Genomic DNA, 23,268 nt, shown 5'->3' on the forward strand with positions numbered 1-23,268 from the left:
GTACAGAGGACTACAGCCTATGAGGGAGGCACCATTACCCCCTTGGAGGAAATGAGAGCTCCAGAAGGCTCCCCTGAGATGTATCTTCATGTCTAGGCTCCATGCATCTGCCTCAGGAGGGTGACTCACTCAAGGTCCTCTAAGGGGGTTAACGGGGTGACAAGGGGCAGGACAGCCTAGAGGGGGAAGTAGAAAGACCAGGCAGAGACCTTCTGACTCACCCGGGCCCGAGGTACCTGAAAAAGCTGTGCACGATGTCTTCAAAAAGAGCAGGTAAAAGGAACCAAGGAGAGACAGAAGGGCCTCAATGATAATCCCAGGAATGATTCCTAAGGAAAGAAAATTCCAGGCAACTTGCATTGTTTCTCTCGATTAGGGACTGAAAATTTCATAGCAATTTGTGAGTGTGCATGTGCTCACCGCCCTGCATGTGGCTGGGAGAAGTGCCTGGTGACAGAGAGGTTCCTGATGGGAATCCTGGGCACAGACAGCTGTGCCCGGGGGCGGGGTCTCTTCCCTCTCAGCGCCAGCCACCCTGGGCCTGGGATGGGGGCGGGGTGCTTGACAGCAGGTGTGCCCTTGGGGTCACACCTGGCCATGATGTCATCACCGGGATGGTGATAAGCCGAATCTGTCCATATAAATTTCTTCTCGTTCATCCATTCGACAATCACTGTTGAGCCCCTACTGTGCACGAGGCCCCTACATCCTTCCTCTCCTGTGCGCCTCAGGACAACTCCAGAGGCGGGTTCTGCTGGCCCATCTTCAAAGATGAGCTAAGAAGCTCGGGGTGAAGCAAGGCGCCAGGCCAGGAAGACTGCAGGGATTTCAGCCTGGTCTCCTGACCGACCGCCCAGCAACAGGGGCTTGGGGGGGGGGGGGCGGGGAGGTGCAGTCAGCGGAGATGGGCTTAAGCCTCTCTGAGGGACCCGCAAGGTTCTGGAGGCCCGCTTTCACTCAGGAGGGGGTCACACGTTCTCCACTGTACCGGGGAGGAAGTGGGTTCAGCGGAAGGAAGGACTTCACGTTCCTGAGAGCAACCCTCGCCCCCGGGGCAAAGTTTACTTGCTCTCCTTCTCGTTCACAGACATCCCTATAAACACGTTCATATTTTAAAGATTTTACAGCGCATAATATCGTTGGGCTTTAAATACCGGATTTCCCTGCGGGATGTGGGGCAAGAACCGGATTTCCTGATGCACCACACAGCCTTGCTCCCGCGACCTGGAGCCCCAAAAAACTCTATGAAGTCTGACCCGCTCACAGCTGTGCTTCCGCAGCTGGTGCCTCGTTACTGCGCAAGCGCCGCTACAAACTCCCGCGCGCCGGACCCGCCCCTCATGGGCTAACTCACTTCCGGGAGGGCGGGGGGGAGCGGCGAATCCCCCTTCCTCCCGCAGATGGTCCAAGCCAACCTCTGGCCAATCAGAAAGCTTCTGTTATCACCGCCTCTGGCTACGGAGATTGGAGCTTCCTTTCCGCGAACTTTCCGGCGGCGCGGGGGTGGGAGTAGCAATGATTGACATCTCCCGTAACTATTCGTCAAGCGGGATGAGTTTGAAGCACAAATAGCATTTGTCCGTGGAGGGAGGGCTGTTAGCCCCGCCCCCTCCCCCCACTGGCCTCCGAGAGCCTTCGGGGCGGGAGCTTTGGGTGGCAGCCTATCGCGGGTCAGTGGGGAGAAGGAGGTGGCGGGGCAGGTGGGTGAGAGGAAGTGCCTCTGGCTGCGTGTTGGGGCTGTAGGCTTGCTGGGTCTCACTTTTCGATCCCCGCTGCCGACTCTGGGCTGGGAATGGGGTCCGCGTCGCCTCGCTCGCGCCTCCGAGGCCGCCCTCTGAGGCCTCGAGCTGAGCCCCATCTGGCCCTCCTCCGCGCCCCCGCCCCAGTCCTCGCGCGCGGTAGCCGCCCCCAGCCCAGCGGGTCCGTACCGCGGCCACAGGCCCCTTGAGCGTCTCCTCTCTCCACTTCCCTTCCCAGGCAAGTCCCCCAACGCCTCTAGCAGCCGCTCTTCCCTCTCTCTCGTCCGCGGAGGTAGTTGGTTACCATGGTGAAGCTGGCGGCCAAATGCATCCTGGCAGGTGAGTTTGAAATTTACAGTCTCCGGAGTCCAGAGACTTCCTAAGATATGAGAGGTTTAGTTCTCCTAAATCGCCTACCCTCTTTCCCTTTGTTGTGTCTTCCAAAGGCGAATTAATGGAACGACTGATAGAGTAGATTCCGTTAGGGTGGGAGAGTTACCTTCCAGAGCGCATCTGTAGCTCCAGCGGACCTGCCCACTCCCGGTCCTGCTCCGAGACCACCTTCACCAGTTTTCGAGCTGTGTTCAGGACGAGCAGACCCGTTCTAAAAATAAAATAAAATAAAATTTTTTAAAAAGTCAGGCTAAACACACCGTAAGTGTTTCATCTAAACCGTGTGCTGTATCCCAGAGTCAGGGATCAGTGACTTTGGAGGTCTTTACATGTGGGATTTTTTTTTTCCCCCTGAGCCCACCCCCTCTGATAACAGGGATTGGAGAAAATAATGTGCAGTTGAACAGAGTTTGCAACAGACCCATGTGTGTCGTGTTTAAGAGCCAGAGCTACTTGGCTAACCCAGTCTCAAGGGGACATGAATGTTGAATCCCCCAAATCTTCGTTTTGTTGACTTCTGTATCTCAAGCATCCTGAATATCTGGAATCCAAGAGGTACTCAGTAGCCATGTGTGGAATGAATGACCGTGTGGCATTCACATTTGTGGTGTTTCCTTTATGTGTCTGCACCTTTAGGAAGATAGTCGCCTGGGTTTTGATCTGGGGCCTCTGAACACAGGTGTAGTTTTAGCGCACGGCAGGCACGGGTACTTCATTCAGTCCCCTTCCTGTAGCACACAAGTAGGTGCTGCATTGTTCTCTTACTGAGGCACTGAAGGGTCTCTTGTCCAAGGTTACCCCCTGCCCCCCAGCGAAGGAAAGTCATAGGCAGGATTTCAGCCCCCAGACCTGCCCAACTCCAAAACTCTTCACTTGTGTTAGCTTTGAACTCCGTGATCTCGCCAGGGTTCCCTGACGGGCTCAGGAAAGAAATGGTCAGAAACCATATAGAGGGAGAAGAGATGCCTGTTTGAATTCCTCTCTTCCAGACTGAAACTGATGACATTTTTAAGGGCTTTTTTAATTTGAAAATAAAACAGTCATACGGAAAGATGACTGACCATAGTAACTCAGATCATACTAGAGAGAAAGAAAAAAAAAAAATCCATGCTTCTCAAGAGAGGTAGTTTTTTTCTAGTTTCCAGAAACGCCAGGGGAGGCAGTGTTGTGTAACAGAAGTAATTCTGGCTGTTCCTATGTCATCTGGGACACAGCAACTCCCCTCAGCCTCAGTTTCCTTGCAGATACCGTGAAAACGTTTTTATTTTCCTCCATGGGCTTCTCTGTCTAACTGTTCTCTTCTTTCTTCATTCAACTTCCATCATGGGACTAACGTACTGAGCACCTTCTGTGCGCCAGCACTGTATAAGGACCCTCAACCCAGGAATCTCAGTGAATCCTCACAAGAACCCTGTGGGATTGGTATTGCTGTCATCCTCGTTTACAGATGGGCACCTGAGGCCCAGAGACGTTAAGACATTTGCCCTGGGTTGCACAGCTGGATCTGGCAGAGCTGGCACCCAGACTCTGGTGATCTGATTTCCAGGGCTTTGTTTTCAGCCCCCAGCGCTACTGTCCCCAAGCCTCCATTCTAGACTCTTTGTCTCTCTTTACATCCACTCCCTCAGGCACTTTTTCCCCTGATTGCGGCCACCGCCTGAGTAAGTGACTTGTGAACTCCAGTCTAGTCCTTAACTGCAGCCTCCTTTCGGGGCCTCAAGGGCATTTCCTCATGGAAGTTTCCAGAAACCAAAAAGACCTCAGCACAATGAATCAGGTCCCCCCCACCCCCCGCCCACCACCATCACCAAATTCTCATTCTCTACACCACCCCCACTGCCTACACCCACCCCCTCACTGGTTTTATTTTTCCTTTCCCTTCCCAGGCCTACTGTTTAAATTGAGTTTATCTGTCTTTTTTTCTCTCCTATAACTTAATCTTGGAGGGACTTGATGTTCAACTTAAGTGTTCATTCATTCAACAGATCTTTATTGAGCACCTGCTGTGTGTAAGTCACCGTGCAAGGTAATAACGGAATATAAGGTGGAACCAGACCAGACCCTACACTCGTGGCAGTGCTGAGATGGGCAGAATAATTTATAATTCAACAAACATGAACAGAATGCCCTTTGTGCGCCAGACACCAGAGAAATACCTCAAGGCACTGCTGCTAATTGTTCTGGCCCAGCTGAGGAGATGAGGAGGGATTACACCCTTGACATTCATCTGTTGTAAATAAAGCAGTGATTTATTTCTATATTTATATATTTAAAAATCACTTAAATATAACTTCATATACGTCAGGCGCTGCACACATCAGCTCATTAAATCCTCCCAACAATTCCATGAGATAGGTGCTGTGATTCCCATTTTGCAGAAGTGGCCACTGAGGCTCAGAGAGAGATCACTGACCCAAGGTCACATAGCAGATAAGTGAGGGGGCTGGAGTTTGTGCCCTAAGCACTACAATTGACTGCCCCTCGATGGAAGCGGGGACGGGGCCTCTGACATCAAGTCTCATGCTACCAGCTGTGAGCCTCACATGTAAAGGCTAGAGGGAGGGATGGCCTTCCAAGAGGGAAGAAGGGCAGGGAGCCTTGCCGGGCAGAGAATTTGGACTTGGGCGGGGAGATGTAGAAGGAAGTTACCTTTGAGGGATTCTCAGCCAGAGAGTAGGAGTGTAGGGCCCAGATTCAGTGTAAAGGGTAATTGGAGAGCAGATTGGATGTGGATTCGGGCTTGATGGCAGAGAGGGGTACAGTGATGCTGTCCTGGAAACGTCCATCTGTTGGTGCCAACGGGGTAGGTAGAACGAAGAAAAAGAAAAGAGAGGGGCAGCAGGTGGGGAGCGCATCAGGCAAGACCCGCTCAAGAAAACAAAACACATTGGGTATTTTCTTAAACAGAATTGGTTCAACAGGGGTTGGAGAAACGGAAAAGCAGGAAGAGAACCTTGAGGTGACACAGAAGTGGTAGGTAGAAGTTGGGGTGTCAGAGGCTTGAGGAGGAACCCCACAGAGCTGGGATCCAGATTCCCGAGGAGGGGGCGCGGCTCTGCTGGGGTGGGACCTCAAGAATTCAGTCACCTGCCATGTGGTGCCACAGATCACTGGGCCTCAGTCCCCACCCCTTGGGAGGGAGCTGAGCCCCGTGTTCAGGCAAGACGCACCCAAACCCATTCCGGACCATCCTGAGGGTCTGGGTTTGGAGGCCACTCTTGCTACGACTGCTACAGAAGTCGGGGTCCGTGCAAAAAAGCAGAACCTACAGTAGGTAACTGCACCCGTGAGATTTCACGCGGGGTGTTCATCACACAGGTTCTGGAGGCCTGGAAGGATGAAGGGACATCAGAAACCCAGGAGTGCCCTGGGGAGCCAATAGGCAGATTTCTGAGAAGGGGACACTACCCCCCCCCCCGCCCCGATCCTGGCATCTCTGAGGAGGAATAATAAGGCTGGTCTGGGAGTACCAAAAAAAAACAAAACTGGAGAGACATTACTACCTGCTGCTGGGTGAAGGCCATTGCCAAGGTACTCCTAAGAGACACAGCAGGCAGGTGGGAAAGGAGTAAGCCCATCCCCCCTCTCCCAGTTGCCAGTCTCTCTAGAACTCACATTGGCAGAGCCAGACAGGAAGCCCCTGGCAAAGGAGACACATGTTTGCAAAGGCCCCGCTCCCGCATCACAAGGCAGGGCTCAGAGCTCAGGCTGAGGTAACTAGTGCAGTGTCAGCAGTGACGACAAAGGCCATGCGGGCTCGAGACCCAACAAAGGACATCAGGAGCCCAGGAGCAGAGCGCGGGGTGTGGGAGATGCGGTCAGAGGTGACTGCGTACAGCTGGGAGCCGTGGGCAAGTGGTGACGTGAGCAGTACCAGAGAGATGGGTGAGCAAGACCACTTGGGACCTAGGGGTGCGACACGAGCCAGGCTGTCGACAGATTGGGTGGAGGCCCAGCGTTCTCGTGGAAGCTTCCACAGGTTATTGGAGATACAGGCAGAGCGTGGGAGAGGGATCCTGACCCGAGAGAGGACTTGGGGAAAGAGTCAACGGGACAGAGCCACAGGGAGCAGAGGGCCAAGGACAGACCTACAGGAGTGGCCACATTTCAGGAGCAGGAAGTGGAAGAATAAGACCCGTGCAAGGACCCTGGGGCCACAGGGCCAGAGGACTCAGGAAAGAGGGGGCTGCTTCCGGCTGAGTCATCCTTCAGAGACATCAGGGAGCGTGAGAACTGAGGAAGAAGCCATTGGACTTGGCAATTAAGAGGTCACAGGTGACCTTGCATAGGGCCTTTGCAGGTGTCACCGTCTTTGTCCATCAGTGCCCCTCCCTGCCATCACCCCAGGCTCTCCCTGGCCCCGGGGAAGTCATCCTTGCTGATGAAACTGCTCATTTGTTTCTTTGTTCGATGCGCCCTCAGACACTTTGGTTCTCAGCTTGTGCTATTTGCCTTTGCACTTGTCATCGTGTTGCTCTGCAAACGTGTTTATCAGTTATTCCCTTCCCTGTGCTGGATCCCTCCTCAGCCGGCACATGAGGCTTTCCTTAAGTGTGGGTGACTCTGACTGACAGTCGGAAGAAAGATTCATGAAATTAACTAGAACAAATAAATCTGTGGGGAATTTCACGAGCGAGAAGAGCCAATTTCTAACTGGATTCAGAAGCAAAATTGGAGTCAGGAGCGTGGATGCAGTCAAAGCACAAGAAGGAAAGCGATACGCTCTGTTTGTTCAGAGATGGATGGGTACCCCGCCACAGTCTAGTCCGCGGGCGCCCCTGACGGCAGGCAAGGCCTCGGTGATGGGGGCCTATAGGGGCAATGTTAGAAATGGGTCAGGAGTGTCCCCGAGCTCTAGGAGAGGAGTGGGGTCTGCTGGGGAGAGTGAGATGCTGGAATTCTGGGCCAGTTACCCAGCTTTCTCTGAGCTTCGGACCCTTCCTCTGCCCAGTGAGGTTGATGCTGGCGACGGTACGGGGTGAGGGCTGGGAAGGAGGGAATCGTGGGAATGATTCCCTTCTAAGTCACCGTGGTAAACAGAAAAAAGCAAGACTGAGCAGCTCACTCAATGCTGGAGGAGTTCACGGGAAACGAAATGCCACAAGTAGTCAAGTAATTGTCTCACAAGAGAAAATTATAGGTGGGAAGAGTCAAAACTGAAAAGTGAACAGAGCAGCGGGCTGCGGAGAAGTCAAGTGAAGAGGCGCGTGGGATCCGACTGTAAACAGTGAAGGTGCGGAGGGAGGGGTCACACCGTAGGATAGAGTCAGAGGCCCGAGAGTGCAGTGGCGGTTGTGCTGGGACCCAGGGCACGAGAGAGCAGAAAACAGGTGTTCAGGAGGAGCGTCAGTGCCAGACTCACGGCCCCAGGCCCCAGGCCCCGGAAGATCTTGCAGATGAGAAAAGTGTGGAGTCCCAGGAGGCTGAGCAGAGCCACGCATGGGGGCGGGGGGTGGGGGGGGGGGGGCGATGTACACAGTGGGATTAAGGAGGGGCGTGGAGAGCCTTCAGCATCCTTGGGGGCAGGGAAGAACCTCCAGATTAAATATCTCCGGACAGTCTTGCAGAAGGTCCAGATCTCAGACTGAACCTATGCCATACACCTTCAGTTTGGAGATACCAATTTACGGGGCTGTGGACTCCTAAAGGAAGGGCAGGGAGAGAAACCCCAGAGCATATAAGGCGAGCCTAGAGGAAACAGTGGCCGTTGAGGACAGACATGGCAAAGCCCCTGGGAAGATGGGTCCGCAGTGGTCTCCAGCACGGGGAGGCAGGGGACAGAATGTATCACTTGGAAAGGGATTTCAGGTTGATAAATTTAGCACCTGATCCCTTGCTTCCTGTAAATACAGATACCCTCCCAACCTCTACCCCCCTGTCCTAAAAGAAGCGTGCAGGGACCCACGGATGGAAGTTCTAAGCTCGAATTAGTTCCGTCAGGCAGGTGAGCCCCATAAGACTGAGCGGGTCACACACCCCTTTACCTTATAAGACTTCAAAGTAAATTCAAGTTTGAAAGTGAGAGTTTTCCCCCATGGGGTGTGTTCGGGGGCAGATGTTAGTTCTGTTTCTAGTGCTCGAAAGCGCCCCCCGCCCAAGCTCTGTTACCTTCTGGGTCAATTCTTTCGGATGAAAGGATTACCCTTGAAGAAACGCGACTGGGCTTTGAAGATCGCTCTCCTGGGCCCGTGGCCCTGCCAGCCACCTCACAAGTCCCCAGGAGAATCAAGTACATTTTCTCTGAAAAGCCATTGAAGTTTCTGGTTTCTAACTAGCATTCTGGAGTGAGAGCTTCCTTCTGTGGTCAGATCGGGACAGCAGTGATGGTTTTCTTCTCCAACCTCACAGGAGACCCAGCAGTGGGCAAGACCGCCCTGGCACAGAACTTCCGCAGCGACGGGGCCCATTTCCAGAAGAACTACACCCTGGTGAGATGTGGGAGTTGGGGGCTGGTCGAGGCTTAAAGAGAAACGGTTGTCCCCTAACCCTGAAGGAGTGACTTTCCAGAATTTTTTAAGAAGCCCTGAGAGGTTTGATGAGAAGCTCTTTTGAATGGCCACAAACCACAGGGCACGAGGCTGTCCATGGAACAGACCAGCAGGTGGTCGGCCTGGTTCTCATGTGCTGCTCCTTGTGGGTGGGGACTTGGACGAGGCTGGTTGGTCCTGTCTGACTTCTGCACCAACAACCAATCCAGAACATAGTACTTGTGCCTTCTGGGTATTGGGTGTTCATCGTGTCCTGTGACATGCCTCTTGGGACCCTCTGATGCACATATTCTCGGTTCTCCCCCCACAGACAACAGGGGTGGACTTGGTGGTGAAGACAGTGCCAGTCCCTGACACAGGGGACAGTGTGGTAAGTGGTGCCCTTGACCCCAGAAAGGTCAGTGCTCCTCCAGCTGGGCTCAGAGTCTCTGGGGCCCATGTCATCTTCCCTAAGAGGGACATAGTGTCAGAACTTGGCCGAGGCTTGTCTGAGCATTTGGGAAACGTCACTGACCCAGGCCAAAGAAGGGAGTGTAAGAAGACAGGGATAGGGGCCCTGCACTCATAGAAGTGGTGTAGTACCAGGGTTCTTAGCCAAGGTCCCTTCTTTGGAATCCGTAACTCTGGAAATTGAACTGCAAAGGCATCACGTGTGTAGTACTATCCTGGAGAGAAGACGGATGAATCACCACCTTCCTAAAGAGGTCCATGAGGAAACACAGCTTGAAGTACCCCCAGTGCAGGGAGAAGGGCTAACATGAGTGCAGATAAGCGGCGCTCAACGCAGAGTACAGCCCCGACCTTCAGAGCGCAGGTGCTGGGGTCAGAAGCCAGCCAGGGGCATCCAGTGCCCCGGGGGAGCCGAAGGGGAGACTTCCCAGAGCAGCAGCAGCAGGGAGGGGCCCTCGCATGGGCTGGCCGAGGAAGAGTCACCCTGCACCCTCTGTCCGAATCCCAGCGCTCTCAGCGGGGAAGGATGGCAGGCTGTCCTATTTCAAACACCTTCTCCAGGCCTACTCTGTGACCTGCTTTAAAAAGAATTGTTTTAAGATTTAAAAATCAATTTGGTTAACAAAGTGCAGAATGACCTTTTGGAAACCAGAGCACTTGTCAGCCTGTTTAGCATTCTGTTCTGCCAGGTGGGAAGTCAGCTTGTGCCTGGTATTTCTGCACTCGGGGTTAGGAGAGGTGAGCTGTTGCACAGAAAGTGCTAGTTGGTGTGGAAGACCATTGCGCTGCCCATCTCGGGCTCTCCAGATCGTTCCTTTCCCCCATCTTCACCGAGCCTGTGGGAATGGGTGCATCTCACCATGAAGCCGGGTCTGCAGGGAGCGGAGGGTCACCTCGGGGACTTGTGGCCAGCCATTTGCCTACATGTAGATTTTCTGGGGACCTGCCTTTCTGGTTCTAGGAACTCTTCATTTTTGACTCTGCCGGCAAGGAGCTGTTTTCCGAAATGCTGGATAAACTGGCAAGTAGCGTGCGATCTTTTCCTTAACCACCACCACCGTCCACACAAACTTGCCCCCTTCCCTGCTCTCCCAGAAGCTACCACGGCAGAATTCTTCCAGGAGCAGTCCTCCCAGCCTTGGGATGCACAGCCCCTTGGCCAGGAGGACTGGCACATGCGTGTTGAGTCCCTCTTCCCCCAGCTCTGGAATGGCCAGGTTCCAAATGCTCCCAAGCTGTGTGACTCAGTCCCCGCAGCGCTCTGGGCCCCCCTCCTTTGGCCAGCTCCCTCCTGAGGGTGATGGTGCTGAGCATTCGGCACTCCCCAGCCTCGCAGGACAGAAGCAAACATGTTCTTCCCCTCTAGGGGGCACCCTGGAGGCCCCGTAGCAAGGCTCACCTTCCCTGCCCACCTCTGGGGTCCACTCTGGGACCTGCACCTGCTGCCCCCCCAACCCCTGGGGGGTCCTCCTCTGGCCCACCCAGCCATCCTCGCAGGGTCCAGCTCCCTGTACCTGTCAAGGTAACAGTTCCGCTAATCTGGGCCAGTGAGCTAATTAGAAGTTTTGAGCTCTCCAGAGCCCTCCCCTGCCTTTCCAAGAACAGCTACACTTTAATAGAAACTGTTTTCTGCCCCTTTTTTGTTGTCTAAGGGAAACAGATCTAATGACAGTCATTTCTCATGGGCTGGCTTCACGCATCCATCTGTGATGCCTACCACGTGCGTGCTGTGTGCATGGCCTCTCACTGGGTGCTGCCCTATTGGGCAGAAGGGAGGACGTGTCTGGACAAGCCAGAGGGGTACCGGTCAGCCCACACCCTGCCTCCAGCCAGCCCTGACACAGGGCTCCCCAGCTTGATCCCAAGCCTATCCTGGGTCCCCTCACTGAGGCCTAGAGGAAGGGGGTGTTCCCTGCATGCACAAAGGCGAGGTCACTGTGGTTCTAGCAAAATTTCTTGAGTTAGTCCGCAGCGTGAAGTTGGTGGGGGGTGTTCATCAGTTCCGTTAAAGCGGCAGCATAGCCTTGGGGTACAGTAAACCCTCCAGAGCCAATGCTGGACCAGCCTTCCAAGGACAACTTGAGGGAAGAGGATTCCTCCCCACACGCTGGGAGGTTACTGACACACCAGAAATAAACCAGGCTGTAATTGTGCAGGATAGGGGTCCTCAGAGACAGGGGCCTGTGTAGAGCCTCGTACACCAGGACGACGAGCATCACAGCCTCCGAGCAAGGCCGTCCTGTGGCCTTGTGCAAGGCCGCAGGACGTCCCAGGCCACAGCCCCTGAGAGCATAGGCCTGCTTCTTAATTGGGACAGCAAGCCCTGTCCACTTGTCGGTCTGGTTTGGATTAGGGCTGATGTACTGCAGGAGAAGCAGAAAGTGCTCTTCGCATTTTGAAAAGCCAGCCCTTATTAAGAAGATGCCAGCAAACAAGCTTCCAGAGGCTGGCTAGTGGAAGAAGGATGCTCTTTTAGGCCTGCAAAGCAGAAAAACATAATAACTGACATAACAGTGGGCCCTTGAGAGGAATGCGACAGAGAATGAATGGATGAAACCAGCGACAGGCCAGAGCATTTCTGGGTCGGAAAAAAGCCTCAGTCCTACCCTAGTCTTTAAAGCATGTCTGATCTGAGCAAGTCAGTTACCCTCCCCGAGCTCAGTAGGGATCTTGAGACCAGCCTTGCAAAGTTGGGAGGTTTTTCAACCACGCACAGAACGTGCCCAGAACGGCAGCTGACACAGGGGTGAGCCCCGGCCCTCCCCTTCAGCCCAGCCCACCACCGCCGCCGACCCCTCTTCGCTTCCCTGGGAAGTCCCACCTAGGAATCCTTACTGACATGCTCATCCTGTCCCTCTGGCACAGTGGGAGAGTCCCAACGTCCTGTGTCTCGTCTATGACGTGACCAACGAGCAGTCCTTCAGCAACTGCAGCAAATGGCTGGAGAAGGCTCGGTCACAGATTCCAGGCACCTCCCTCCCAGGTAGGAGCTGCCATCAGCTGTGGGACTTCCAGCCACAGCTGTCCCTCGAGTTCACGAGTTCAAGGTCATTGCAGAGGTGCCTCAGGCTAGAAAAGAGGGTGTGGTGCCCCTGGCTTAGAGTGTGGTGGTCTTCATGGTAATGGCAGCACTGCCTCTTAGCTGCCCCGGAAACCTCAGCGAGTTACCACACACACCTCTGTGAGTCTGTAAAATGGGCACGAAGACGCCCCTTGCCCCCCGCAGAGTCATGGAGAGGAGACTCAAGGACAATACGGAGAAGGTGCTGTGATATGAATGAGTTTTTATTTCTGAAAGCCAGCCCCGGGGATGAATTCCTCATTTTCTCCTATATGTGGGGCACAAGTAAACATTCAAGTCCTATTGTCACTTCTGAATGCTTTAAATCAGTTTATTTTTCATCCCTATGTGAGATCAACAAATTCCCCTCATTAGAGACCAGGGAAAGCGATCTCCAGAGACGGGCTCAGAAATTAGCTGCAGCTGATGCAGCTGGGAACAGCTCTAAATTGCCTCCGAGTCCCTGGCTCTGAGCCCAGTCCTTAGATTAGTATTAATGACCATTTTTAACGTCTGCTCCATGCGCTCGGAATTATCGCAAATGCTCGCATAAATTTGGCCCTCGCCTTGCAGCCTGAAGGAGACAGGGCAGACAGATCGGCGTGAAGTCTGGAAAAGGGGCCGAGCGAAAGCTGGGTGTGAAAAGCAAAGCCCGGTGGCTTTCCCGAGGCAGGGGTGGGGAGGGCGGGTGTGCAGCCTGGGAGCCTCTCTCCCCCTCCGCCTTCCCTGGTGCTCAGCACCGGGAATCAGTTGGCCTCTCCTCGACAATGTTTTAGACCCCTCAGAATTAGTATGCTTGCCCTCTGATCTCCCCAGCAGCCCTCCGGGCTGCCACAGTTAAACCAGTTAAATGGTTGTTTCTTTTGAGCAGGTGTGTTAGTGGGGAACAAGACAGACCTGGCCAGCAGACGAGTGGTGGATTCGGCTCAGGCCCGGGCATGGGCCCTGGGCCAAGGCCTGGAATGTTTCGAAACATCCGTGGTAAGTAGCCCCGCTCGCCCCGGAGCCGCGTCTGGAGTGGGCCTCTGTTGGAGGTGGTCTTTCATGTGATCTTACGGCCTCGAACCCCACCATAGGCAGAGTCTCCTCTGGAACTGACATGCACGTTCCTGGTTCAAAACCTTTCTCGATACAGCAGAGTCACTCATGCACTTTCAGGAAAGCAGATGCGCTGGCCTGCGCTGACATAGTTGTATCTCAATTAATGAGAAATACAGGTGCATTATGTTCGGGCGTAGCGACCCTTGGTGTCCACGTGAGATAGTGTGGGTTACAGTGCCCTTGGAGCATTATCTCACGGGCCCTCACAGTCAGTACCGTGACCTTGGGTGCTGGTCCCATAATCCCCATTTCCATGTTGAGAAGGTGGAAGTGACTTGTCCAGGGTCACGTGATTTGTGAAGAGTCGAGCCTGGGCTATGAGTGCTGGCTCCCTGTCCCAACTCCCCGCAGCACCGGCGTGACACCAGGCCACAAAGTACCCTCCTTAGAGTCTGCAGGAGCCCTTGAGAGAAAGGGGACAGCCAGCGGTTTTGCTACTGGCGCCATCTCACAGTTCTGGCTATCCAGCGCCTGAGAACGCCGTGCCTGTTTTTGAGACCTTTTAGGTCCCAGCCTCCCTGCAGCCAAGGCACAGGCATGGGACCCCATCTGCACCAGTCAGACATGCTCCTATCAGACTTTCCAGAAGGGAGGAAAGTAACAGCTCCCCCTGCAGGAGCAACCCAGAAGTATCCATTCTAGCCAGCAAGGGGCCAAGGTTCGTGGTTGCAGCGCCCCTCACCAGGGTTGATGGGGAGACTTGCCAAAGCCTGCGTGGCCAGAAACACCCATGGTTGTCACTCGGACCTCACTCCTGGCCTTCTGGCCCCCTGGCCTGAATCTTTGGCCTTCCAAAAGAGTCAGTGAGCTAGTTAAGAAACAGTCTAGATGTGGTTTTCTACTCACGCTGCAGATACTTCCACTGTTACGTTTACAAAACTTGGCAAGTCTTGCTGTTCAGTTGCTGTGTGGATGTGAACTTTTTAAAATCCACCCCCCCACACCAAAGCGGTGTAGCGGCGTGCTTTCTTGGGAAAGTGTAGCAGGTAGAGGCCAACACTCTGTCCGCTGGGGGCGAGGCGGAGAACTTAGCCTGTTCATCGAGCTGCCAATGCCTCAGCCCCCTCACCTGTAAAATGGGAATAAGAAAACCTATTCCTCGTTGAGTGATGAATGTGCGAATTCCGTCAGATGGTGAATAGGAAAACATCATCACAAAGTCTGGTGCATAGGAAACGCTCAATAAATGTTTGCTTTTGAAGTATGCCCATTCCCCCTAGAAATCTAATTGATACTATTGTTACTTAAGTTTCAGATTCATAGATGATACAAAAATAGATGTCCCTCTTGCCTCTGGCCCTATGATCACAGATGCTAAACTAATGAATTTTGCATTAGCAGCTTTTACGGGATGGAGGGCGTCTCCCCTTGTAGGCGGTGCCCCTTTGAGCCAAGCGAATGGTGTACTACCCGCATCAAGCCATATTTCACTACTCCCTCTGCCTCCATTCACGTTTGTGGGATTGCCTCCCCACCCCAGGATCCCACAGTCCCCAGAACTCTTGATGGAGCTCAAAAATTAACGCCCACTCTCAACATATGAGTCATCACAGGCCACTGGGCTACGTGCTTCAACTCTGCGTGGGTGTTTGTTGCTGCGCCAGCAAAACGGGTGGGTATCAATTATGCCAGGGGAGGCCGCCGTTAAGCACTTGGTATTAACTGTGTAAGCTAACTAGTCCCCGGAGTTGACGCTAACAGAAGCACCACTGGCAGCTCGGGTAAGAAAGCTGTAATTAAAAAGGAAATAGAACCCGATGCCGCCTGAGACGCAGCCGAGCCTTGACACCTGGCGCCCGGCTCTGCCCTCCTGACGGCTGCGTGGCGGCCACCGTCCTGACGGTCCCCACGCGGTCGTCTGACCTTCTATCTCTCTACCCTTCATTCCATCCCCAGAACAGGCTCGTCTTAAAACTGGAACTTGGCTCCCTTCGATGCACCATCCCCCACGTCCCCCATCGCTCCTAGCACCCGCCAGTCTGCTTTGTGTTTTTCTATGACCAAGGGTGTTTTTAGATCCCACATATAAGTGAAAAGATGCAGTATCTGCCTTTCTCTGTCTCGCTTGTTTCACCGAGCATAACGTCCTCAAGGGTCACCCACGTCATCACAAATAGCAGGATGCCCTCCTTTTCGAGGCTGAATACTATTCCATCATGGTCATTTGCATACCAACCGCAGGTTCTTTAATTCATCTGTTGACGGACACTCGGGTTGTTTCTGTGTCTTGGCTGTTTCAAGTAATGCTGCAGGGAACATGGAGGTGCAGGGGTCTCTTCAAAGTAGCAATTTCATTTGCTTTGGCTATGTACCCAGATGTGGAATTGCTCAATTGTATCCTAGATCTACTTTTAACATTTTGAGGCACCTCCCCATGGTTTTCCACAGCACCAGCTTGCATTCCCGCCAACAGTGCACAAAAGTTTCTTTTTCTCCATCTCTTCCCTGACACTTGTTATCTCTTGTTTCCAGGGTAATAGACATCCTAATAGGTGTGAGGTAGTCATCTCATTGTGATTTTGATTTGCATTTACCTGCGGATGCGTGGTGTCCAGCACCTTTTCATGGGCCTGGTGGCCGCTTGAATATCTTTTTGGGAAAAATGTCTATTTGCTCCTCAGTCCATTTTTTAAATCAGACTATCAGTGTTTTTGCCATAGAGTTCCCAGAGTTCCTTACATATTTTGGATATTAACCCCATCTCAGATGTGTGGTTTGTAAATAGCCTTTTCATTTTGTGGGTGGTTTCTTTCACTGTGCAGAAGCTTTTAGTTTGATGTAGTCCCATTTATTGGGTTTTGCTTCTGTTGCTTGTGCTCTGCCGTTACAGCTGTAAAATCATTGCCAAGTTTCCTGCCCCAGAGCTTTTTCCCAATGTTTTCTTCTAGGAGTTTTATGGCTTCAGGTCTCAAGTTCAAATCTTGAATCCATTCTGAGTTAATTTTTGTGAATAGTGTAAAATAGGGGTCCAGTTTCATTCTCGTGCCTGTGAGTATCTGGTTTTCCCAACATCGTTTATTAAAGAGGTTAGCTTTTCTCCACTGAGTATTCTTGGCTCCCTTGTCAAATACTAGCTGTCCGTGTAGGCAGGGGTTTATTTCTAGGCTCTCAATTCTGTTCCATTGGGTTTTAGGTCTGTTTTTATGCCAGGACCACTCTGTTTCGATGCCTATGGCTTTTTAATATAGTTTGAAATCAGGATGTGTGACGCCTCCAACTTTGTTCTTTTTTCTCAGGATTGCTTTGGCTATTGGGGGTTTTTTATAGTTCCTCTTGGACTTGTTTTAAGATTTTATTTATTTATTTGAGAGAGAGAGCGAGCATAAGTGGGGGGAGGCAACAGAAGACGGAGAGAGAGAATCCCAAGCAGACTCCACACTGAGCACAGAGACCAATGTGGAGGTTCGATCCCTAAGATCGTAACCTGGCCCAAAATCAAGAGTCAGACATTTAACTGACTGAGCCACCCAGGCGCCGCTCCCCCCCCCCCCCGCCTTAGACTTTCTTACACCCTTTGAAACTTGACATTTTCAGACCAAAAAATGAAAAAAAAAAAATTTTTTTAAGCAAGTTCTAAAAAAAAAAGTTCATCTCTATAGGACAATATTAAACACAAATTCAAGAAGGATCTGAGGGGAGGACTCTCCTCTTACAGCAAGGTGAGGGAAGGGAACTGACCTTTGTTGAGTGCCTACTGCGTGCTAGGCATCTGCACACATTATCTGCAGAAGCTTCTAGCCTCCCGACAAGACAGCCAGAGCTATCCCTGTTCTACAGATGACGAAGAGACTCGAAAGCTTGTGTGGTTCTCCCTGGTTGCCCAGCCTTTGAGCGGCCGAACCAGGACTAGAATGCCAGTCTAAGCTTGAGAACCTTCTAGAAGGAGCTCTGGCCTCCCACAGAACCTACTTTGGGACTCTCAGAGGCAGAATTCTAGGCCAGATTGAGCACTAGTCAGAGAGTCTGATCAAAGGATCTTTTCATACAAAGCAAATGTACTCTCTAGTATGTCAGTGAGATTATGATTAGTCTTTAACAAACGGGTTCCTGTCATCGGCAAACCCTCGTAATGCATTCAGAAAATGGTGCCGTTTACATCTGCTACTTCAGGAGTGCTCCATGGCATATAGAAAGGCTCAGCTCCACTGAATTTTTACTTTTCATATTGCATTCTCCCCAGATCTTGCTTTCGGGAACTTTCAAATTTATTTGGAAATCCTTGTGCATGTCCTACGCAATCCTCATCCTCTGTCTGCTCCTTACTTAACTATGCTTTCAACTGGGGTAACATTCTTTTTTTGGAAAGGGAGGAGGGAAGGGGCAGAGGAAGGAGGAGAGAGAGAATCTTAAGCAGGCTCCACGGACAAAGCAGAACCCAACATGGGGCTCCATCCCACAACGCTGAGATCACGACCTGAGTGGAAATCGAGAGTCAGATGCCCAACCGACTGAGCCACCCCGGCGCCCCCAGTGTAACATTTTACTATTGACATTGGTGTTGCCTAGGGCTTTATGTTTCGTACAGCCAAAGTTGCCTCGCGGATGTGATGAGTTTGTTCCCTTCTGTCTGACGGCTGGGGGGGTGGGCCTTGGGGGTCGCACACTTAGTACAGGTGTGCTTCTCGGCTACAACGTCCCCTGTTCCTCAGTGGCACCCCCTCTTTTTCTGCTCTTGGCTAACTTGTCCCATTCCCATTTGGGAATTCCCTTGTGAGAAAGTCTAGGTAAGGCTCTCTGTGCGAACCGGTTTCTGTTGCGTGTTTCCGTCTCCCCGGCTGGCCGGCGGAAAAGCTGTTCTCCAGTTGGGGAACTCAAATCCTAGGCTGGGCTCCGCACACCCCAGCAGCATCCCTGGGCCACAGACAAAGCGAGGGCACTGAGCTCGATGAGTTAAAAACATTCTGCCGTCTGGAAGCCCTTCCCTGTCGTTGGGGATATCTCGTTGCCTCGTGGCAAGGCTGCGCTTTTGCCAGCTGTCAAGAATGGTCTGGAGGTGGGTTCTTATGCGTGCATAGCTTGAGCCTCTGTCCTCAGAGTAGCGGGTTCCTTCTTCTGCCAGCTTATTCTATAAGAAAAGAAAAAAAAAGACACGCGTGCACACAGAGTGAGAGAACACTAGCTAAGCTGAGAAACTACGGTTTTCCTTCCTCTAGAGCTTGCCATGCTCCCCCTGTGGGACTGGTTCTTCCCACCCTGTGGAGGTCATCTAGGGCCAGCTCCAGAACTTGTCTAATCGCTCAGAGAAGTGGAAGTCCTTCGGGCACCTTTGGTTACAAAATAGTCATCGCAGTTACGAAGACGCACAGTGCTGGGCACCTGAAAACTCTTCCCCACGTCCAGTCAGGGCTCGTTCCTGCCATGGGAAGCAGGGCCGGGCCTGCCCTTCCCACCCCCAGCCTGCTGCCTGCAGGAGAGGGAGCTCGGGCAGCTTGGCTGGGACCCGCCGCACTTCCTCTGGACTTGTCAGGTGTCTCAGGCTGGCGCCTGGGAGCACTGCACTGACGCACCCTCCCCGGCCCCTGGGCAGAACCCTCCCCACCAAGCTTCCCGCTCATGAGTGACCCCGCATCATCCCCTCCTTCAGCCTTGGTTCCTGGCCCTCGGCTCTTGTTGGGGCCCGTCCCCTATCTGCAGCCCGTCCCGCTCCTGCAGCCAGTCCCTGCGGAGGCCCCTTGGGGTAGCTCCAGGCTGGCTCTCCTGCTCGGCTGGCCGCTGGCTTAGGCCAGTGCTGCTCCACACAGCCGTCCACACAGCCAGCCCCGGCTGATCTTGAGGTTTCCCGGGCCTGGCTCCAGCACTGGCCTGAGCCCCTGGGCCTCGGGCTTTCTCTTGCAGCCTCCCACTGAGCTCGAGGGGACGGAGAGGCACCCCAGGGGTCAGGGCCACAGTCTGCCCCTCCGGAGTGAGGCAGCAGAGAGGACTTGCCATTGTTATTTTGCCTGGCCCCTTGAGGGCCCCAGTCAAAACTAAGCGACAAGAGCCTCACTTTAGCATCCCGGCACGTCTGGGGCGAGCGCAGCCACAAGCACGGGCTCTGTGGAAGCATCCAGGTGCAGCCCCAGCCCCACCACTGAGGGCGTGAGGCTTTCGGCAAGTTAGGTAACCAGTCTGTGTCTTGGTTTCCTCCCTGTCACAAGGGCGTGCTAGTAGCCAGCCCTGCTGTCCCAGGGGACAAAGGAGGTGTGGCACCTGCTGCGAGGGGAGGGGGAGTCCTGAGCAAGTTGGGAACACCACCAACTTCTCCACCTTGCCTCTGCAGAAGGAGACGGAGAACTACGAAGCCCCCTTCCACTGCCTGGCCAAGCAGTTCCACCACCTGTACCGGGAGAAGGTCGAGGTTTTCCACACGCTGGTGTGAGGGCCCCGGGGCGGGCAGTGCCTTTCCAACTTGGCGCCGCTGGGGATCCGGCAAGGACTCCGGCTCCTGGGGGAGAAGAGAAGCTGGACTTGCTTCAGCCACTTTTGATATATCCTGACAGCTTTAAATAAAGTGAAAAGATGCAAGAGCCACGGCTCCTTCCGTTCTTGGCTGGGGTGGCCCTGGTTCCGTCTTGCCCTTGGGCTGCCAGTTCTGGGCGGCGCTCAAAACCTTGGTGGCCCCGGCACCTGCGGGGGCTGGCACCCATCAGAGTGGGTGGTCCTGCCAGCCCCGAAGGGCCTGTACCCATGGCGTGGCCCACGGTGGGATGCTCGTCTCGGAACTGGGCCCACGGCTGCTCGTCCTAACAGATCCGGCTTTGCTGCCCGTTTTGCTGTCCAGATGCCGAGCTGCCTTGCGATGGCCATGGTCACCGACCAAACAGTGCCCTCTGTCGGCCCCCTTGGGGCCTCCTCCCGAGTAAGGTGCCCCGCCCTTCCCCGCTGCCGGGAACCTTGAGTGCCCAGGGAGCTGTGAACCAGGCCACTCTCCTTTAATGACCCGCCTCTCGCAGCTGGGCGGGAGTCGTAATTCTTTGCACTAAGCTTGACTCTTTTCCATCCCGTGCCTGCTGCCAGATTAATCTTCCTAAAACCTCACCTTCCTCATTTCACTCCCCTGATTAAAGACCCACAGAGGTTCCTCGGTGCTTTTTACACCAGGGCTGTGGGCCACGGTCTGGCACGGAAGGCCCCCCTGTCACCGCCACGGGGGGCCTCAGCTGCTTTCAGTCCTGGTGCCGCGGAGGGTTTCCCCCTTGCCCGCTGTCAGGTGCCGCCCCTCCCAGTTCGTGGGAATGGGGGCCTTGGTGCAGAGCACCAACTTTGCAGGTAGACAGACCTGGATCTGTCCCAATGATCGTGATGGTCATGAAATTTACTCTGGGTGCTGTTAATGACCTGAACTAAGCACGTGACCTGTATTAGCTGACTCAGTCCTTACAATGTAGTCTTACCATCCCGCTTCTACAGACGGGGAACCGGAGTCAGAGAATCTGGTAGCTGAGCCAAGGGGTGACAGAGCCAAGATTGTGGACATCAGAGCCCGGCTCACAGCCACAGCCTCTTCGGCCTCCCTCCTCCTGCCCTCCCCCCTTACCCCCCAGCTTGCCCTGGCCTGGCCTGGAGCAGGTGGAGGTCTTTCCATCTTCAAAGGGTGCTGACTGGGCCGCCCCTTGAGGTGACCATGAGGAGTAAACTAACAGGTGAAAGGCAGGGGTGGGGAGGGAGCACATGGTGTCCCCCCTTCAGGCCCCATCCAGCCCCTTCCTCTTCTGGCTGTTTCTCTGTGGGAGCTCACAGTAACAGCAGTCTTCCTGCTGAGTCACTCTTTCAGATGGTGGGCACCGAGGACCTACGGTGGGTCAGGCATTTCTCTAGGCGCCCGCAATGCCAAGCTGCTGATCTCATGTCACGTGGTCTGCAAGGGAAACCTACAAAAAAACAACCAAGGAGCCATGGAAGGGGCATTTCCAGTTGCTCCAGAATTGGTCCCTGGGACCCACCACTACAGACAAAGATGCTAAGAGATCCCAAAAGGCTGGGGCCAGACACCTTCCCTAGGGCAGAATTGGCGCTGCTGCCAGGAACTAGCCCCGGGCCCCTCTGCTCCTGCCCTCCCCTGTTTATGTAAGAAAGATGAGTGGCAGAGAGGAGGGACTGTGGGTAGATGGGGCGTTGGTGAGTGGGTGCCTCTCCGGCTCCTGCCCCACCCCCTGAGAACCCTCCTGAGGCCGAGGGCAGTGCCAGCAAGAGGCTGGCGCCCCGCTCCCCTTCCGGATGCTCACCGCACTGCGGGAGCTTCGTGCCAGCTGCAGGCACGGGGTGGTGAGGGTGCCCTTGGGGGAGCCTGGCACACATGCCTGGGACTTGTGCCAGATCCAGGGGGATCTGGTGGGGAGAAGTCGGTGCCACCGGCAGGAAGAACAGGTCCCCCCCCTCAGTTGTGCAGGACCCACATAGAGTGGAGTCAGTGGGCCCCCAGACAGATCCTGGGCAAAGGGAGCTGCTTCCCACCCGGAAAAGGTTGGGGCCTACTCTGCCTGCAGTGCTGCAGTTGGGGGATATGGCTGTCGCCTCCTGAGGAGATCTCAGCCACCGAGGAGACTCTGCCGCAAAATGACCAGACACCGATCTCCACGGAGAGGAGACGGCTGGTAGGTGGAAGCAGACCAGGAGAGGCGTGCAAGGGAACCGGAAGTAGCCCACCCCTGACCCCTCTGCTCCAAGGGGAAAGGAGAAGACAAAGCCCTTGCTCCTCATCCTGCCCCTTCGGTAGAGGAGCTCTGAACCAGGATCGGGTTTCGAACCCGCCTGGTCTGAGTCCTGATAAGCAAAAGTACCCACCATATGTGGGATTGTGCAGTCAGGAAGACCCAGTGGGAAGGGACTCAACGGAGCAGGACAGAATAAAGCAACTCAGGAAAGCAAGGTGGTCAAGATTCTCCAATAAACATACTACGAGTCAAAAAGTGATCAAGATCATTGCAGACTGTGCTAAGTGCCACGCAGACATCGCTGCGGTCAGTGCCGGGGTGACTGGGTTGGGTGGGCAGGAAGGAGTCTAAGGAAAAGTGACATTTGAGCTAAGTCCCCCAGAGCCATGGGATCCCAGGAGGGATGAGCTATCAGGCAGTGAGAACAGGAAATGCAAAGGCCCTGCGGTATGAACAAGCGCAGAGGATCCAGGAAGTTAAGGCCAGTGAGGCATAGTCTGGTGTGTGCTGGGAAGAGCAGAAGGAGGCAAAACAGAGGCCATATCAGAAGGAATGGCATTTTTTGCAAAGGCAACCAGAAGCCAGTGGGAAACAGTGTAGCTTTTATGGACTCCATGCCCCATACTATTTGGGGAATCTAGGAAGTGGTTATTAATGTCTTCCCTGGCCTGAAGACCCCATTCTCAGCGAGCAGATGTTTATGAAATGCACGCCAGGCCTGCCGATGTACTCGTTCGACATTTGCTGAACACCTACTATGTGCCAGTTCCTGTTCTGGGAATGGGGATTTATCAGTGAGTAAAACAAAAACCCCTCCACTCCCTCTAGCACAGTGAGAGAGAGAGGTCGGGTTAAGTGGGGAAAGTAACCATCTGGCAGATGGCGACAGAGCAGGAGAGTGCAGGGGACGGTGCTGGGGAAGGGGCGTGGGTCAGGAGACCTTCCCGAGATGGAGTTGGCATTTAGGTAAGATCTGAGAGAGCAGAGTGATTGGCACCCTCCAGTTCGTGGGGTGGCCCATCTCCCACTTTCTATCCCTGGCATGCAGCCCTGGGACTCAAGATGAGCACAGCCCATTTGTACGGACTTGGTGGGGGTAGGGGTGGGCGCGTGGGGAAGGAATGCCACGCTGAGTGGGACCCTGTCTTAGAATCACCTACAATCCAGAGAGGAGAAAGCTGAGCAACACTTGACTTCTAAACCTCAGTGAAACGCAAAGAGTACCCCAGCCAGGGTCTCCCACCCGCCGTGGGAGGGCACAGGAGCCAGGTCTCCTCCCGCCCCCGCATCTCTTTTAGGACCGTGGGGGAAGGTTCTCACTGCCCTCCATGGCTTCCTTCCTTCTCTGAGGAGTAGCTTGGGGCCAGGGCCTGGCCTCTGCGTTTGCTCCCTGGTTGTGTGAA

General features: G+C 54.0%; 1 protein-coding gene across 7 annotated transcripts; it reads left to right on the top strand.

Annotated features, from left to right (window-relative positions):
• Nucleotides 1-1,558: 1,558 nt before the first annotated feature.
• Nucleotides 1,559-19,738, top strand: IFT27 (intraflagellar transport 27). Of its 7 annotated transcripts, none has more exons than XM_082740254.1 (8): nt 1,559-1,670; nt 1,978-2,078; nt 8,481-8,560; nt 8,931-8,990; nt 10,032-10,091; nt 11,936-12,053; nt 13,003-13,112; nt 19,492-19,738. In XM_082740254.1, the coding sequence occupies exons 2-8, from the start codon at nt 2,045-2,047 to the stop codon at nt 19,588-19,590; spliced, it is 561 nt and encodes a 186-aa protein (XP_082596380.1). In that variant the 5' UTR covers nt 1,559-1,670; nt 1,978-2,044; the 3' UTR covers nt 19,591-19,738. The 7 variants fall into 7 exon arrangements, with proteins under 7 accessions (XP_082596380.1, XP_082596384.1, XP_082596383.1 ...); XM_082740253.1 differs by having other exon boundaries at nt 1,602-1,700; XM_082740255.1 differs by lacking the exon at nt 1,559-1,670 and adding an exon at nt 1,707-1,797.
• The last annotated feature ends 3,530 nt before the right edge of the window (nt 19,739-23,268 follow it).

This window comes from Mustela nivalis (assembly GCF_964662115.1).
Source record: "Mustela nivalis genome assembly, chromosome: 7".
Lineage (NCBI taxonomy): Eukaryota > Metazoa > Chordata > Mammalia > Carnivora > Mustelidae > Mustela > Mustela nivalis.